This window comes from Gracilinanus agilis, chromosome 2 (assembly GCF_016433145.1).
Source record: "Gracilinanus agilis isolate LMUSP501 chromosome 2, AgileGrace, whole genome shotgun sequence".
Classification (NCBI taxonomy): domain Eukaryota; kingdom Metazoa; phylum Chordata; class Mammalia; order Didelphimorphia; family Didelphidae; genus Gracilinanus; species Gracilinanus agilis.
Window position 1 is genome coordinate 674,637,161 of NC_058131.1, and position 17,592 is coordinate 674,654,752.

The 17,592-nt window shown below is 40.4% G+C and overlaps 1 protein-coding gene across 1 annotated transcript in view; it reads right to left on the minus strand.

Annotated features, from left to right (window-relative positions):
* The window catches only part of SGPL1 (sphingosine-1-phosphate lyase 1), an 87,837-nt gene that overhangs the window by 59,575 nt on the left and 10,670 nt on the right, over positions 1-17,592 (minus strand). Inside the window, exon 3 of the mRNA XM_044659096.1 lies at positions 1,443-1,608. Within this exon, the coding sequence (XP_044515031.1) occupies positions 1,443-1,608 (166 nt within the window). The remainder of the gene's footprint in view (positions 1-1,442; positions 1,609-17,592) is intronic.

Genomic DNA, 17,592 nt, shown 5'->3' on the forward strand with positions numbered 1-17,592 from the left:
GGGGGGGGCGGGGGGGGAGGTAGGGACGCAAGCGGGACAGGTTCTGGGTCTGCTGCCAAAGACGCTGATATCTGACCAAAGCTTGACCACGGCTTGCCCGTCGGGCCTGAGGGACAACGCTGAGGCAATGAAGGATGCAGGACAAGGGGAGGAGGGGTGAGCAGGACACAACCTCCAGAGCCACATGACATGAGAGAGAAGCACACGGTCGGGGAAGGACTGTGACTGGAGGAAGGACTGTGACTGGAGGGGCGGTATAGCATTTTAGGCAAAAGGGAGCTGCAGAAATCCAGGCTGTTCGGCAGATGGAGAATGGCTCTGAGATGGCGTAGTCCATGGCAGAGTTGGGATGAAGCTTCCCCGTCTGCCCTGCCTTCCAGCCAGAGCTGGGAGGGCTGACATTGGCCCCAGACGAGTAACTTCAGGTCCTCCCTGGGCACTCCTGGGATGACAGGAGCCAGCCCCCACCTTCCCTTCTACGCTTCTCTAAATCACTGTCAGGCACCCCGGCTCGAAGTTCACCTCGCCCTCACAGCAGAGAGGGCAGTGTAGTGGACAGAGAGGCGGCCTCAAGACCAACAAGACCTGATGTGCAAGTTGCAGAGAAGATGCCAAACTACATTGGTTAACCAATGAAATCACAAAACCTGCCACTAGCCCTCTACAGAAAAGGGAAATTATGACAATCATTCTTTGAGATTTGGTGCTGTTGTTCAGTCCTTTCAATCATGTCTGACTCTATATGACCCCATTTGGGGTTTCTTGGCAAAGATACTGGCCTAGTTTCTCCTTCGCCAGCTCATTTTACAGATGAGGAAACTGAGGTCAACAGGGGTTAAGTGGCTTGCCCAGGGTCACAAAGCTAGTCATTGGCTATGGGCAGATTTGAACTCAGGTTTTCCTAACTCCAGGCTGGCACTCTATCCACTGTGCAACCTAGGTTCCCCTCTTTAAGGTTTACAAATCCCTTTACAAATATTATCTCATTTGATCCTCACAACAACTTGGGTTATAGGTGCTATTATTATCACCATTCTACTGCTGAGGAAACTGAGATGGATAGAGCCTAGAAGACTTGTCCAGGGTCATCCAGCAACTAAGTGTCTGAGGCCAGATTTGAACTCCTGACTGCAGGGGCTAGCACTCTATGCACTTTGTCACCTAGCTAACTAAAGGAACAGCCATATTCCAAGGAAGAATAATTAAGGTTGTATAGGAAATGCAATTTGGGGGACTTTCTTAACAGCCTAAGTTACTCCTCAGGCTAGAATCTGCAAAAGTCTACAATGAGCCTTCCTTTGATTTCTAAGGAGTTAAGGAAATCAGCATCCAAAGAGGCAGGCCACCAAAGCTCCCTGACAGTCTCCATGCATGTGCTAGATTCCTCCCTGGCAGGCCAGTCCTTCCACCTTCTGGATCTGCCCACAGAGTGACACACTTACTCTCAGTCTGGAAGAGAAAGCCATAGAGCCACACAATAATCAAGGTCCAGAAGATGCTCCACGCAATCAGCTGCCAGGGCTCATATTTGGTGCAGTGTCCATTTATATAGTTCTTGGTTTTGACCAAATATTCTTCCACGATTTCCTGATAGGGCTCGATGGACTTCTAGAAATAAAATACAAGAAAAAGAAAGGTGATGAGAAAGAAAGAAAATTTTGTCTTTTATTGATGTTTTTACTTGAAATATTCTCAGTTTACTTCATTGCCCAAATACCATTTTCTTTTACAATTAAGACACTCCCCACTCTTACCCCAAAATATTTAATTATCTCCTCTCCAACAAAACTGCTCCAGCCAGACTGGCGTCCTCTTAGCTCTTTTGCTCATGTTTTTGGCTTAGGGAATGGACATCCCCAAAAGGGAGAACTAAATATGTAGACAAGCAAATAAATAAGAAGGTAACTTAGGGAGGAGGTACACTAATAGCAGAGAAGTTAAAGAAGGCTCCTGAGAGAGCCTCAAAGGAAGAGGAAAATTCAGAGAGGCTGGAGGGGAAGAACAATGCAAACTCAGAGGAGGCTGTCTAGAGGCTCACTAGTCTTAGCCCTGCTGTCAGTTATGTCATGAGATTGTCTTAGCTGACTAACAAGCCTACAAGTTACCAATGGAAAAGGACCAGAATCATAATTCCTTAATAACCGAATTGGAAAAAATTCTGAAGGCCATTTAGCTGGAACTAGAAAGAGAATTTTCTCTACAAGATACCTCCCCTAATCAAGAAAGTGAACTGTTTAGAGAAGACACCATGGAGATGCCTGCAGAAACCTTAGACTGCACTAAAAGATGCAGAATGAACTTTGAGATATAGTAAAATTGATCTTCAGGGGATTTGAACGCATTTATTTTGAACATACACTCTTGTGCCAAAGGGCATAAAAATGCCCCCTGATTGGCTTTTTGTCAATGCACTGAGCTATCATCAGTTTTGTTCTCTTTCTCTTTTATTTACCCTTTATCCCCAAATTATTATAATTTCCCCTTAGAAAGTGCAATATTTCATGTACCTCTAGTTGAAGATCTTTAGAGATGTAAGTTGGTTATGTGTACTGATTCCATGGAGAAACTAGGCATGTAAATCTGGGAGATTTCTACATGCTCATTTTCCATGGGAATCACAGGGGATATTGTGTAATTGGAATCTGAACCCCAGAACTACAATTCCCAGCACCCTACTCTCCTCACCTTACGTGCTGACGCAGGGGGGATATAAATTTGGTATAGCTCCACTTCTTACTCTCTCTTCCTGGGATCGGGTTTGGTGGAGGTGGCATGAGGTGAGAGCCAGGAGACTATTGCTCATATGGTCTTTATTTTGTTAGATAATTAGGGTTTTTTTTTTTCTGTAATTTTTTTTTAAACCCTTGTACTTCGGTGTATTGTCTCATAGGTAGAAGATTGGTAAGGGTGGGCAATGGGGGTCAAGTGACTTGCCCAGGGTCACACAGCTGGGAAGTGGCTGAGACCGGGTTTGAACCTAGGACCTCTCGTCTCTAGGCCTGACTCTCACTCCACTGAGCTACCCAGCTGCCCCAATTAGGTTTTGTTTTTTTACTTCTATTTCCATTTTATTCCTTTACTTCAAGTGATTATTAATAAACTTTATAAAATATAATACTTTGAGTATTGGACATTAATTTAAATCCTACACATGTGAGTGTCAGAACTGATAACCTCTGAGCCCATTCCAGCTTCAGAACCTAAAATCCTATAAAATTAAAAGCTTTTCTTTTTTTTTTTTCAATGTCCCTCTTTGCAATCCCCTGCTCCCAGGACATGTAAGCCTTCTCCTAGGCCTGAGGTTTTCCCTCCAGGGCCAAGCAGAACAAGCCAAATCCCTCTCCCCCAACCATAAGGTCCACATTACTGTAGCAACAAGTACATCGAGATCATATAAATGCTGGTGCCACAGCTGCAATGGTAGCATTTCTGAATAGCCTCAGTGGTTTTCCTCCAAGGGGACTGGGGAGGAGAGAAGATGTGGACCAGTGATACCTGCCCCCTGGTGGGTGCTGCAGTAATCCAGGGAGACGGTGATGGCCACAGGTGCATTTATCTTTCCTATTAATTGCTATTAAAATTTTTTAAAAATTAATTTCCAGGGGGCTAAGTAATATTTTTTTGGAAAGGGAGCGGTAGGCCAAAAAAGTTTGGGAACCACTGATGTGGAGTATTACGAATCACTTTTGATGGCTTTGGTTTGTGAGGGTTTTTTTGAGGGCTCTAGCAAAGGATGGCACAATTAGCAGGAATAAGGAGGAGACATTCTCTATAGGATATCTCAGAAACACAGCACCTCTGGGGACTGATGTCTATCCTGAGCAATTCCCCTGAGCCACACCATTGCTGCCAACAAACCCAACCAAGTCCAGCAGTGGCTGTTGCCAGAATTCATGCTTTAAGAGGCTCTAAGAGGGCATCCTCCACGAAAATGGCTGGCAGGTTCCAACAGTTAAAAAAGAAGGCTTCTAGTGGGAAAGTCTAAGTCTAAGAAGTCAAATTTTTGACCAAGATGAGAGAAAGAAAATCATTCAGAGAGAATCAGTTGCAAAGACAAGTTTCTAACTTGTCACCAGCCACGGTTTGCTGGCAATCAGGAAAGATAGCAGTGAACATAAACCACATGCTTGGGTGCTCCAAAACACAAGGAATTCAAAATCCAAAGTTTATCCTTTTTTTTCTCATTTAACTCAATTTTACCAATAAAATATGCCCCACAGGCACAGGAAGACATCAATAAAAAGTCTTGAGAGAAGTTAAAGTGATAAAGCCAGAGTCACAGAGCGAATGCTGGTCCTTACACCCAATTTCGGACTCCAAATCCTATATTCTTTCTACTGCATCATACAGACACCCTCTAACTCCTCACAACACAAGACAAGAGACAGAAAATAAATTTGGTGAGAAAATAAACAGTTCTCATTCTAAAAACTCAAAATGTGATATAACTTGGCAAAAAGCTAATCCAAGAGGCTATGTCTCCTATTATCCATAGATCCTTATGGGAACTATATAGTTCAACCAGTCTTAACCCCTTGCTTTTCAGAAGGAATTCAGACTGGAAAGATGTGATCTTCCCATGGTCACACAATAGGTCAGGGACTACAATGTTCCCCCTTTTCTCACACTTAGGCCCAAATCCTGGGCTTTTTGATAATGTCTATCACTGCTGGTGCCAATTTAGCAGAGACAAACAGCCTTGGTCCTTTGAGAATAAAGAGTGTTGTGGCACTGCTCAGCTTCCTTACACATTATTGGGCTCTCTGGGCCACGTAGCACAGTCTCTTTGGGAAGACTGAAGAGGCTGTTCTTCAGTGCATAACCCCCTGGGAAAGTCATGATGTAACCCAGCTTTAAGGAATCTTTTAACCCCTTTTAAGCCACAGGCATCCCAAGAGTGAGTTACCTCTCCACTTTCAAGTTCCTAAATGTTTTCACCTTAACTAGTAAAATACATGCACAAAGGGGCAATTTGCGTGATAACAAATTCTTGGAGGACTAGGTTTTACTTTCTTATGAAAAGCTAAAAACTACACGGGTCGTTCCTTACCCAGAAGAATGTGGATAATGAGAAGAGACAAAAGAACTTCATCTGATAAGAATTACCTTCTTTTGCCCTATCTCCTCCCTTAAAGCAATCCATTCTTTGACCATGTATGAATATATCTATTCCTCTATGACCTAAAATGACTCCAACTTAGTATCCTCATAAGAGTAAACATTCAATGTTTATCCTGCCATGGCTGAGCAACTACAAGTCATCCCTCTTCTGAGGATCTCCCTTTTCTTCTGAATAATGTGGGGCACAAGACTAGTCCTGGCCAACAGGCAGAAGCAAAACCCACAATCCAATTCAACCCAACAAACAAGTAAAAGCTCTATGCCCAGGGGATACAAAGACAAAAAACAAAAATGTCCCTGCCCTCAAGGATAATTAGGGGGTAGGGCCAGAAAGCAAACACGATGTGGACACAGATAAATAAATATAAGATAATTAGAAGAGGAAGAAAGCAAGAAAGAGTTGGAATAAGAATAAGAGGGGAGACCCTGAGCTTGCTCTGAAAGAAACTAAAGATTCTAAAAGGCTACAGGGAGAATGAAGGCCATAAAGCATGTTCCAGGCACAAGGGTGAGCTATACAAAAGCATGGAGGCAGGAGAGAAAGAATATGAAGTTGGGGGGCAAGGGAAGAGCAAGGGAAGCACTGTGTTAGGTGTTGCCAGATATAAAAGTGTTGAGAAAATAGTCTTTGCATTTACAGAAGGGATAAGACACAAATTCAGAAAGCCATAATATACACTATTACACAAGTGAATTAGAGAGGTATAAACACATACACAATTTGGGTACAATCGAATGTAACTGACTTTGCTACTAGCAGCCATGCAGTAACCCAGGACAGTCCAGAAGGACTTGTGAGAAAGAGTGTATCCACATCCAGAGAAAGAACTGTGGGAGCAGAAACGCAGAAGAAAAACATATGATCGATCACGTGGTTCTATGGGGATATGATTAGGGTTTAGGCATTAAGAGATCACTCTGCTGCAAATATGAATAACATGGACATAGGTTTTGAACAATGATACATGGATAACCCAGTGGAGCTTTGTGTCAGCTCCAGGAGTGGGGAGGGAAGGGGGTGGGAGAGAAATCATGAATCATGTAACCATGGAAGAATATTCTAAATAACTTTAAAAAAAATACATATACAATGTGAAGTCTAATGGGGAGGGTCATTGCAGGGATCAGGCAAAGTTACATAGATATATTTGAAGGGGAAATGACATTATTTTTCAACAGGGAATTTTTTTTGAATAGGTCAAATAAAACATGCCCTGCCTCTGCATTTAGAAGAACATGTTGGGCATCTTGATAGTAAAACATGATTTGTGCCAGTGATGCCATTTTCCATGGAGCAGAGGGGTGGCATGAAACTTTTTGACTTCAGACTAGTTCTGTTTACAAGCAGGAATTTCTTCCATTTTCATTATCTCAGTGCTGTTGGCCCAAGTTCAGTGATGGGCCCTCATATGTCAGCAGCACCTAATGGCAGCACCAGCAGTAGCCAGATCCTTATACTCCCTTTACATGATATGGGTCCCTCTCTTGGTTTTCACCCTGAGAAGGAACTTCTCAAAGACCTGTCCATGGTATACAATTTCTGCAGATGACGTCATCTGCTTCAGCTGAGAAATAAAGTACTAGAATGGGGACTTTGCAACAACATGATCAGGAACAAAGATCCCTGACTGATACAGAGGGAGCAATGGACTCCAGGGAGTGAGCAGGCAGCACCCAACTATCTTATATTCTCCGAGGGTGTCCTAAGCCTTCATGGTGCTGCAGTCTCTCTCTCTGCCAACCCCAAAACACAGAAAATGACATTCAGAGAAAAACAACAATACTCAAAATGTTAACAGTATTTTGGCAAGATTCAGGTCAATAAATTAACAAACCACGGCCTCAGACACTTCCCAGCTGTGTGATCCTGGGCAAGTCACTTGACTCCCATTGCCTACCGTTACCACTCTTCCATCTATAAGTCAATACACAGAAGTTAAGGGTTTAAAATAAAAAAAAAAATAAAAATAAATTAACAAACCAGTAGATTTTTTTGTCTGTCCTCACCATCCTATTTCCTACAAAGCTGAGGGAGAGAAAAGATAATTAAAGGCTGATGTTCTTGTTAGAAAATGACAGCAACAGTGACTGTTAACAAGGGTATAATTCTGTCAGATGCTAGATGCTAACCAGCTTATGGAATTAAGTACATAAAGTAGCAAAGCTGAGTACTCTAGTTGGTTAAAAAACAATAGGTACAATTGAATGAGTACAAAATGGTAACAATCTGCAAAGTGAACTTCTGTGATGCAAGAGAAATTTGTCATCAGTTTCCCTGTGTAAAGACTCAGAACCATGATGGTGGAGAAAAAGAAAGAAAAAGAGACCTAGAGGCAGCCCCATCAGTTGGCACTAATGTCCACATGGCCTAACTATGCCAGGGCCCTTGCCAAAGTTAAGGGACATTTCTATTCCCAACCAAAAAGATGCCACCATAATTCAGGGGCCATAAAACTGCTTCTGGCAAAATACCAACTAGGGAATTGCTTTTTAAAAATTAAACTTTAAAACTAATGATCTATTCCAGAAACTAAAATCCAAACATTACCACAATTCAAAAATGAATATTTCAAGAGATATGTTATGTGTCTTGGGTGAACCTTCCCCAACCCACCCTTGGAGCATAAGCGCACTGGATTATCCAAAGGATAATATGATTCTCTTTCCCTTACTAATGTAAAAGTGAAATTTGGAAAATGCATTCTATAAGTGTATATATTTCTATGGACATGGGAAATGTATCAAAACTACATTTCCCGTGATCCAACATGGTCCAGCTGTTTCCGTTTCCGGTTTTTGGGCTTCGGAAGGCCTACGTCTTGACGCAGGGAAGGGTTTAAATCTCCTGGGTTAGGAGGGAGTGGGCGCTTTTTGCCAGTAGGGCTCTTGGCTAGGAGACTCTGAGACAGTAATGGAGGCGGCAGTTTTGAATGCTTACAAGCGCGTGGTCTAATAACTTATCTATCAGCATGGCTTTAATTAAAATACTAATTTATATATTTATACCAGCCTTTATCATTTTTCATATTTATAATTTGGCGAACCAGAAGGTCGAAATTCGAACTCTAAATCTTCCAGATAGCCAAACGATAGCCATGCTTTCTTTATGGTCTGGCTCAGCTCTTTTGAGCACTTTTTTAAAAAAGAAAAGTGACTTTCCTTGCCATGCTTTTGCTGAAAGCAAGAGCACGTTTTTGCCTCCAGCGGGACTCAGCCAGCCAGTCCAGCCCAAACCACCTTAGGAGGGAGGTCAGGCCAGCCGATTCGGGCTTTTGGCTTTTCACTAAAATGCCGGAGCCCAGCCAGTGTGTCTCTGCTGCTGATCTCCTGATTCCTGACTTGATCTCCATTCCTGCCGCACGGAAAGCCTGTGATCTCCGATCCTGACTGCTGGAGTTCAGAACCCCAAGCCCCAACAGCGAACCCAGTCCTGACTTGCCGAGATCTCGACCTCCAGAGACTGCTTCAGCTCTGCCACAAACAATTTGGATATATTCCCCTTTCTCTCTACTTTCTTATAGGAGACATTCTAGCCTTCCACGTGTTTCTCTAAAGAGCCACCCACACAAGTTCTACATGTGGGATTTTCTACAATGACCCAACACCACGTGGACCTAGCGTTTACCCTTAATCGGCCAAACGGCCTATTCAGACTTGCTTGTGATTAAAAACTGAACTCAGGGGAGAAATATTCACCCCCATAACTGCTCAGAACTTTGAACTTGGAAAAAAAAAACCCTTAAACTCAGCAGAACTCAATCAAAAGAACCTTAAATTGAAACCAGGGGTGAACTTTTAAAACCTCGGAACTGAATGAGCTTTATTTCTGTTTTAAAAAGACTGTATCTTACTGTATATTGCTAATTACTTTTGTTAATTAATCTTGCTTATTTCGTTGATTTTCCTGTTGCACTGAATCATTTTACGCTAATGAAGTTTCTGCTTATGATGTTATTATATTTCCTAATTTACTTAAAGCTTACTGTATCAGAAACAATGCGGTTATATGTACCACCTATGAACATCTTATAGAGCACATGTCTTTTAAAATTTATTCTGTCTTGGTAATTGCAAAGAACCTTGAAAGTTTCCATGCTTTAAATATTACCTTGTAATTTTACAAGAGATCTTTTTAACTTTTACTTTAAATCCTTAAGAATTGTTGTCTTAAAGGATAAAGCTTTTATATATTTTATTATAAGAGATATTATTGCCTTAAATGGGTAGAAGCATTTCCTACCCAGGATTTTTTTTTAAAACAGGAAGCCAAGGAGCTCCTGTATATTCCTATCCAGAAGGTTTCTTTTTTAAATATCACATTTTGCTATGGAAGCAATAATAGCATTTGCCAAGGGTTAAAAGTTGTAACAAGTATATGATTTTGAACATCATTATTTATTGTTTTAAAATGTGCTATTGTAAATAATGGTACTCTATCTGAATGTGCATTGTGAATCTGCTATTTTGTAAAACCCACTTTCTCTCACAGAAAGTCTCATTTTTGGGTAACATAACCCTTCTAGTTCTAAGCTATATATATATTTTTGATTTTTAAAACATTTTTTTTAATGAGAGAAATTGATTTTCCCTTTTCTCATCTTGTACTGGAAGTACATATATAATCATTATTTATCCTTTTTCTAATTCTACAGCAAATACCTGAGCCTATAGGACTGTGATTTAAATGCCTCTCTGATTCCAGAAGGGAATATGAAAGCCGTTAATAGTGCTAAAGAAAGCACATGGTCAGAGACTTGACTGACTAAGATCTGCATAATTGCAGCAGTTCTATGCCAATACTTTAGGGCTTGGAAATTGGGGTTTGAGTCCTGGAGTCCCAGTCTTTTCTAAAACTTTAGAGGACGTGGGTCCCCTCGACTTAGATTCCTAGAAAGCACCTAAGATTGGTTATTTTATTTGGCTCACTTCCCTAAAAAGCTGATGATAAGTCAGATCAGAGAGAGACATTTTCCTTAAGTCCTGGCCCTGAATGGGTAATTGCACACTGCTGAATTCACTTTAATTAGACCTTCATTCAAAGGTCTAAGTTTATTTTCCCTAGATTTTTGCACATTTCATTCACAAGTAATTTTTTCTTTTTTTTCTTGAATTTTATTTTTATTTTGCCAATTGACTTCATATAACCCCCAGGACTCAGCCACTCATCCTTAGCTGACCTGAGGTACCTTTTTTTTAGAAAAAAGGTGTGTTTAAGATTTACCTCACAGGGATATCTGTTAAGTTGTTTTTTAAAATTCGATAATGTGAAAATATATGTATATTTAACTCTTTTAGGAGTAATTTCACAGGGAATTGTATATAATCTTAGAAGAAAATGTATGTTTTGTAATCTGTAATGTAAAGTTTAAATTCTTTTGAGAATAATTTCAGGATAAGGATCTTGCCATCTCCCCAAAATCCAGAAGACGAACTTGTTTTGGTGAAGACACATGAAGATGTCTGAAAAGCCTTCACTGTACCATGAAGACCAAACTTTGAACTTTGGGGTGCAGTTGATTGAACTATGGGGAGTTGAAATTGAGTTGTATGTATTGTTTTAATTGTACACTGTTGTGCCAGTGGGGGACAGCCCCCCAAATTGGTTTTTTGTCAATGCATCTAATTTTAACCATTTGTTCATCTATTTCTTTTATCCCCCAAATTCCTGAAAAATTTAGAAGTTGTTTATTTTTACAGGTCCAGCGAAGAAAAAAAGGACTAACCTTTTTTTTTGCCGGACCTCACGGGGAATTGTAAAAGTGAAATTTGGAAAATGCATTCTATAAGTGTATATATTTCTATGGACATGGGAAATGTATCAAAACTACATTTCCCGTGATCCAACATGGTCCAGCTGTTTCCGTTTCTGGGTTTTTGGGCTTTGGAAGGCCTACGTCTTGACGCAGGGAAGGGTTTAAATCTCCTGGGTTAGGAGGGAGTGGGTGCTTTTTGCCAGTAGGGTGGCTAGGAGACTCTGAGACAGTAATGGAGGCGGCAGTTTTGAATGCTTACAAGCGCGTGGTCTAATAACTTATCTATCAGCATGGCTTTAATTAAAATACTAATTTATATATTTATATCAGCCTTTATCATTTTTCATATTTATACTAAGGAACTCTTTAAGTCTATCTCTCTCCCTCTACTTCTCCACAGTGAAATGTGTGAAAGTCATGCCTCAGAGAATGAGAATCTATAGGCTAAACGGTCCCCTCTCTGGGTTCCTTCCAAGCGGGCATCTTTGATGCTCCAATGGCAGGAAAGTGATCACCAGACCACAATAATCAGGACAAGAGTTTATGTGGTAAAGACCTTGAGAGTTTAGTGAACCACAAGCTCAAAGGATTCAACAGTGTGGAAAGCCAGACAAAACAGCTAAGAGAATCGAAGCCTACTCTGTTATATAACGATGGTGGGCTCTGACAAAGTACAGAGCACCGTGTTCAGTTCATAATTTAAGGGCAATGAAAATGCTGCAAGAGACATGGGAAAAGACACGCACACTAGTGCTGGAGCCGATTGTCAATGAACCATTCTGAAAAGCCATTTGCAATTACGCTGTAAAAATGACTGAAATGTTTGTGTCTTTGACTCAGAGTCGAGCATGTGCCCCAAGGTAGTCCAAGTTAGAAAGGAAGGACCCAAAGGCAACAAAAGATTTACTATAGCACTCTGGAGCATCGAAGAACTCGAAACAAAGTCAATGTCCTTAGATTAGGGAAGAGCTACATAAAGTGTGGAACATGAATGAAACAATGAGCGTAAGGCAATACAGAAAAGACTGGGAAGACTCAGATGAACTGACGCATAATGAAGAGAGCAGACCAAAGAGAACAACATATACAGGGACTTCAATAATGAAAAAAACACTCCAAAGCAACCGTGGCCCAAAGAAGTGCCAGGAGAAGGCCCCCTCCTCTGCTCCTTGGGTCAAGAGAAGGGCTAGGAATGCTGCTGCTACATTCAATAGGTCAGACTTTTTGGAATGTTGGTGAATATTATTGAACTGGTTGGTTTTTTCTTTCTCCTCTCTTTTATTATTTGTTTCAAAAGATCATTTTCTGGGAGAAAGAGTAAAAAGGGTTGTACTGGGAAATGTGAGTGAATCAAAAGCCAAAGATAGTAATACTTTTGTAAATCACTGACAAACTGGAGTATATCCTGAGGAAGGTGAACTGGATGATGAGAGGCCGGTAAGACTAGATATCAAGTGAATGAACTGAGAGTGTTTCATCTGAAGAAGAAAAGCTGGAGAGGGTGGGAAACAGGACAATCACATTAGGACTATTTGGAAGTACTTGAAGGGATGGACCACAGCCTAACATTTATTCTGAGTGGCTCCAAAGGGAAGAACTAGAATGGATGGATACAAGTTGCTGTGGAAGATTTCAGCTCGATATCAGGTAAGTTTTCACTAACTAGAGCTGTCCAACTTGGAATGGGCTGCCTCATGAGACAGTGAGTCCCCAGCTCTGGAAATCTGCAAGGGTCAAATATGCAGCGATGATTCCCATTTGGCCTCTAAGGTCCCTTCTAACATTAAAATTTTTTAATTTGGTGAATTCACTGGAGGAGGTTAACTAGAAATGGGAAGAAGGGAAAGAAATCCCAAGGCCATTATTAGGATGTTTTTATGATGATAATTATAGCTAACTAATAGCTAATAACTAACTCACTTATATATCTCTTTATGGTTTACAAAGCATTTGCTCTCAAATAATCCTAAAAAATACTAATATTACAGTTGTACCTCACTATATTGCAGTTCACTTATTACGGCTTTGTTGTATCATGGGTGGTTTTTTTTTTTAACATATCTAATTCTGTATCAGGGAATTACACTTATCACAGCACACTATTGGCTGATGGAATGAAAGGTGACCAACCACAGCACTGTGTTCTGTATCCTGGGCTCTGATTGGCTCGGTGACTGTAGGTTAATAAGACGGTAGAAAAGGTTTATAGGAGAGTGGGAAGGGTTTATAAAGCCTTAAAATATACATAAATAATAAAATAAATATAATGCCACTACTTCATGGATTTTCACCTATTGCGGAGGTCTCTGGAACATAACTCCCACAATAGGTGAGGGATGGAGCGGTGAAGTAATTTGCTCAGAGTCACACAGCCAACAGAAATCAGTTAAGATTCAAACCTTACTTTCCTGATAAAAATTCTAGCACACTTCACACTACACTTAACTGCCCTCTCTAAAGCAAAGCAAAGATGACACAGGCTGTTGGAAAGATGGGGCCCCTTTGGTATTCTTTCTTCCAACTCCACACACTGACAAAGAAAAACTGAAAATCAAATATCATGATCTGAGCACGGTGTCAGTGAAGACAAGATGGCAGGCTCAAGAGCAAAGGTTCCCAGACACTTCCTTCTGCTTTCAGGCCACAGCCTCTACTCCTAACTTTGGCCTGGTACCTGACTAGGTTGTTGGTCACCAAAGGGACTGGATCCCAGAAAGGGATGAAAAAAACAACTCTAGAGCAATTGACCCTGATCATCAGGGTCCCAAGAGACAGTGCTTTGGACTCCACAGATTCAGGACCTTGAAAATGCTACTCTGTCTTGCAAAAAGTCTGCAGGTCTGAGGCTGCAGCCCATCAGCACAACAGATTTCTAGCCATTTGGAAGGTGGCGATAAGGTTTACCTCACTTCCCCTTTTTTTTTTTTCTAAATGATCCTGTATGGCTTCAATGTCACTCTGAAACAAAGTTAGCTGTCAGGAAGCCAAGAAAAAAGAAAAAGAAAACAAACAGCTTTTTATAATCCATGATGCACTAAAGATAACAAGTGTCCAAGAACTAGCACTGACTGGATAAAGGTTGGGTGGAGGGGACACACTGCATCCATTGGTACTGTGAAGTTCTCTTATAGCCTCACTCTCCTCTCCTCACAAAGGAAGTCAGAACATGCCCTTGTATGGAGCTAATATGCTCAGGGCCAAGTTTTCAGACCAAGAAGTTCTTAACAGAAAATGGCCCATTTACTTAGTTCATTCTAGGTGCCCTAAAAAAAGGTCTTTGGACTTTTCTTTCAGACCTAGGAAGGTGATGAACTGAACACTGCCCAGATTGCAAATGAACTGCCTGCCCAAGTCCTATATTGATTTGCTATTGTCTGAAAGGGGAACATAATACTCCATGTTACTGCATGTCTCATTCTGCTGCTGAGCTCCAAAAGGGGATGGTCTTCCACGGTGACATGAGGTTAAAAGATCAGAGTTGTCTTACTTCGGAGGTAGATGATTAATCCAGTTTTTCTGTGACCCTTTGAATCTAGCACTGCACTGATTGGCCTGCCATTTAGGTGGGGCACCAAATCCACTGATTTTATAGGGGGAAATTGAAAAAAATACTATCACTGCCCTCCTGAGAAATACAAAAGTCAGCATCAATCCTAATTTATCAGCATTAAAGCATAAAAGTCCACTGATAGCCTACAATCAGTAACTGATATTAACAAGATATTACCTGATATCAAAACCTCCCACCCTGAAATCAAGTATTAGGGAATAGGTTTGCTCTCCTCCACTTCTCGTTTCCTTCTCTATCACTATTGCACAATACAAGTCCCAGCCCTTTTCAAGAACTTTGAAGCCTAGAATACCCTGAAAGACAAGCATGATACACCCAGCTTCTCATGGGCATCTCTGGCAAGCAGTCTGTAAGATTTTCTTTTTTTTTAAATTTATTGTTATTGTATTGATTAATTATGAAAATTTTTCCATAGTTACATGATTCATATTCTTTCCCTCTCCTCTTCCCACCCCCCTCCCATAGCCAACAGGCAATTCCACTGGGTTTTACATGTATCATTGATCAGATCTGCAAGATTTTAACCAACATGGGCTGATGAAAACCTCAAGGCTTAATAAGAATTAAATATCAAGGTAAAGAATAAGGTTACATAAGGAAGCAATTTTTCAGGAAAACAGGGAGCTAAGAATTGGTCTTTCTCTACTGTAACCAGACAAAAAGAGACAAAGAAACCAAAAGAAGATTTCATCTTTTTTTTTTAATTAAATCAAAAAACTTTGTAACTTCAAAATCCAAATATAACTTTCTTGGAAACCTCAAAAGGCACCAGATTAAAATGACCAGGACAAGAACCAAATCTTAGGAACAGAAGTGTTGGAATAGAGCCGGTCTGAGGAGCAGGTGGGTGGTTTAGTGCATTGAGAACCAGCTCTAAAGATGGGAGGGTCCTGGGTTCAAATTTGGCCTCAGATACTTCCTAGCTATATAACCCTGGGCAAGTCACTTAATCCCAATTACCTATTCCTTACTGCTCATCTCCCTTATATCCAATATATAGTATTGATTCTAAGACAGAAAGTAAGAGTTTAAAAAAAAAAAAAAAAGAACAGAGCCAGTTTGTCAATCTACACCTTTCTTTAATCAACAAACCACTAATCTCAGGCAATATGAAGACATTTTTTTTTGTCAGTGATGACCAGGGGAATCTTTATTAAGTGACTGTCGTGTGCTGAGAACTATGATATTCAAGTATTGTGGCAACACAGAAACCTATTTCCATGTTCATAAAACAATATGAAAAGTCCCCAAAATAAAATCATCTTATATAATTAGCTCTCTTCCCTCCACCCAAAACACACACACACATCCTTGAAACAAAAGAAAATCAAAGCCTTCAAGCTCTTAAAAGCTAATGGCCCTGGATACCCCCACCTACAACCAAATGATTATTTTCCTGACAAAGAGGAACAAAAAAAGAAACAGAAAAACAGATTCTCTCAAAGGACCTCACTTTCTCTCAGAAAGAGAAGGCAGGCAAGGCTAGGGATGAGATCTTCAGGACCTGCTGCAGTTCAGAAATCAAAGCAACAATGGAAAAGGCAGAGAAGAAGGCTTTTACTTGTAAGTGTCCTGGTCTAGTCCTCAGCCATTTACTTCCCCATTTTTCCAAGAGGTAATACCAGGCTGTCTAGTGCTCTCCTGATGTCTCTCTGAATGCTGCAGTTCTCACTTCAGCCCCATTGTCACAAATATCACTCTATATTCTGCCTATATTACTAAGTTATTGAGCAGGAGAGAATATTAAACATGTTTCCTTTGAAAAGATTAACAAAGAATGATCAGAATGAAGGCTGGGAAGTGGACACCCAGAGACCTCTCAGGAAAGGAAGCCTCCCAAACCACTAGGCTTTGTAAAAAAGAAGCCCAATTAACACATTTGTTATGTGAATGAAAAAGTACAAAGCTAAAAAGCCCTGAGAAAAGCAGACATAGTGCAAACTAGTAATGGTGCAAGTATTCATATTTATTGACTAATTGGCAAAAAAAAAAAAAAAATCAATTGAGGTGAAATACATTTTGTAAAAAATGTAAGGGTTATCTGAAACTCTTTTAAGAGATCTGGGGTAAAACAATTATTTGAATTACCTATGTTTCACAGGCCCCTCCCACATAAAGAAAAGAAATAATAGTGGAAAGAACCCCAATGTGTCCCTTGTGGGGAAGAAATGATCTGGGCTCCTCTTTTCCCCAGGCTCAGTTCCTAGACTGGAGTAGATATTTCTAACCCTGAAAATGAATTATTTTTTCTAAACTCTGAAACCTTTTGCAAAATTTCCCTCAAAAATTTAGCTGCTTCTAAAGATGACAAGATTAAAGACATCCTAAAAAATGTCACCAAAGAAGGCTGTAATGTTCACATTTTCCATTTTTTTTTTTAAACCCTTACCTTCCATCTTGGAATCAATACTGTGTATTGGTTTCATGGCAGAAGAGTGGTAAGGGCTAGGCAATGGGGATTAAGTGACTTGCCCAGGGTCACACAGCTGGGAAGTGTCTGAGACCCGATTTAAACCCAGGACCTCCTGTCTGTAGGCCTGGCTCTCAATTCACTGAACCACCCAGCTGCACCCATTTCCAATGATTTTTTATGAAAAAACATGGTATGAGAACAATCTGATCCTGAAGAAAATGGACTCCAGTTGAGCATCTTGATTTTCAATTCCTAAATTATAACATTTAGAAAATAACTCTATTCATCATCATTTTTAAATGAAAAAACAGGCTTTATCTTTGAGTAGATGCCAGATTCCTGTTAGAATAAAAAATTCCACACTACTTATATCAAGTGCTATTCTAACACAGCCTTCAAAGTAGGAGTTAGTTCTCTCTTCAAGTTCAACAAAACAAGTCCATGTTTGCTAGGGGAAAGGGGAGAGTGGTGATCAATGGAGAAGAAATAAGGGCAAAGAATTCAATCACTAGTTTAGATCTACTTCACCTATAACCCCGAAAATAAAGCTCTACCATATCAGGAACAAAGGTCTTAGTCAAGTCATGTCTCCTAAAATCTGGCTGACTCAGAGACTTTTAGAGATAAAAGCTTTTCATACAAAGATCGCAAGATGAGGCAGAGTACAAGAAGTTCTGAGAAAAGCCACAAACAAAGGCTAACAATATGCCAAGAGATTTGGAATTATCTACCTT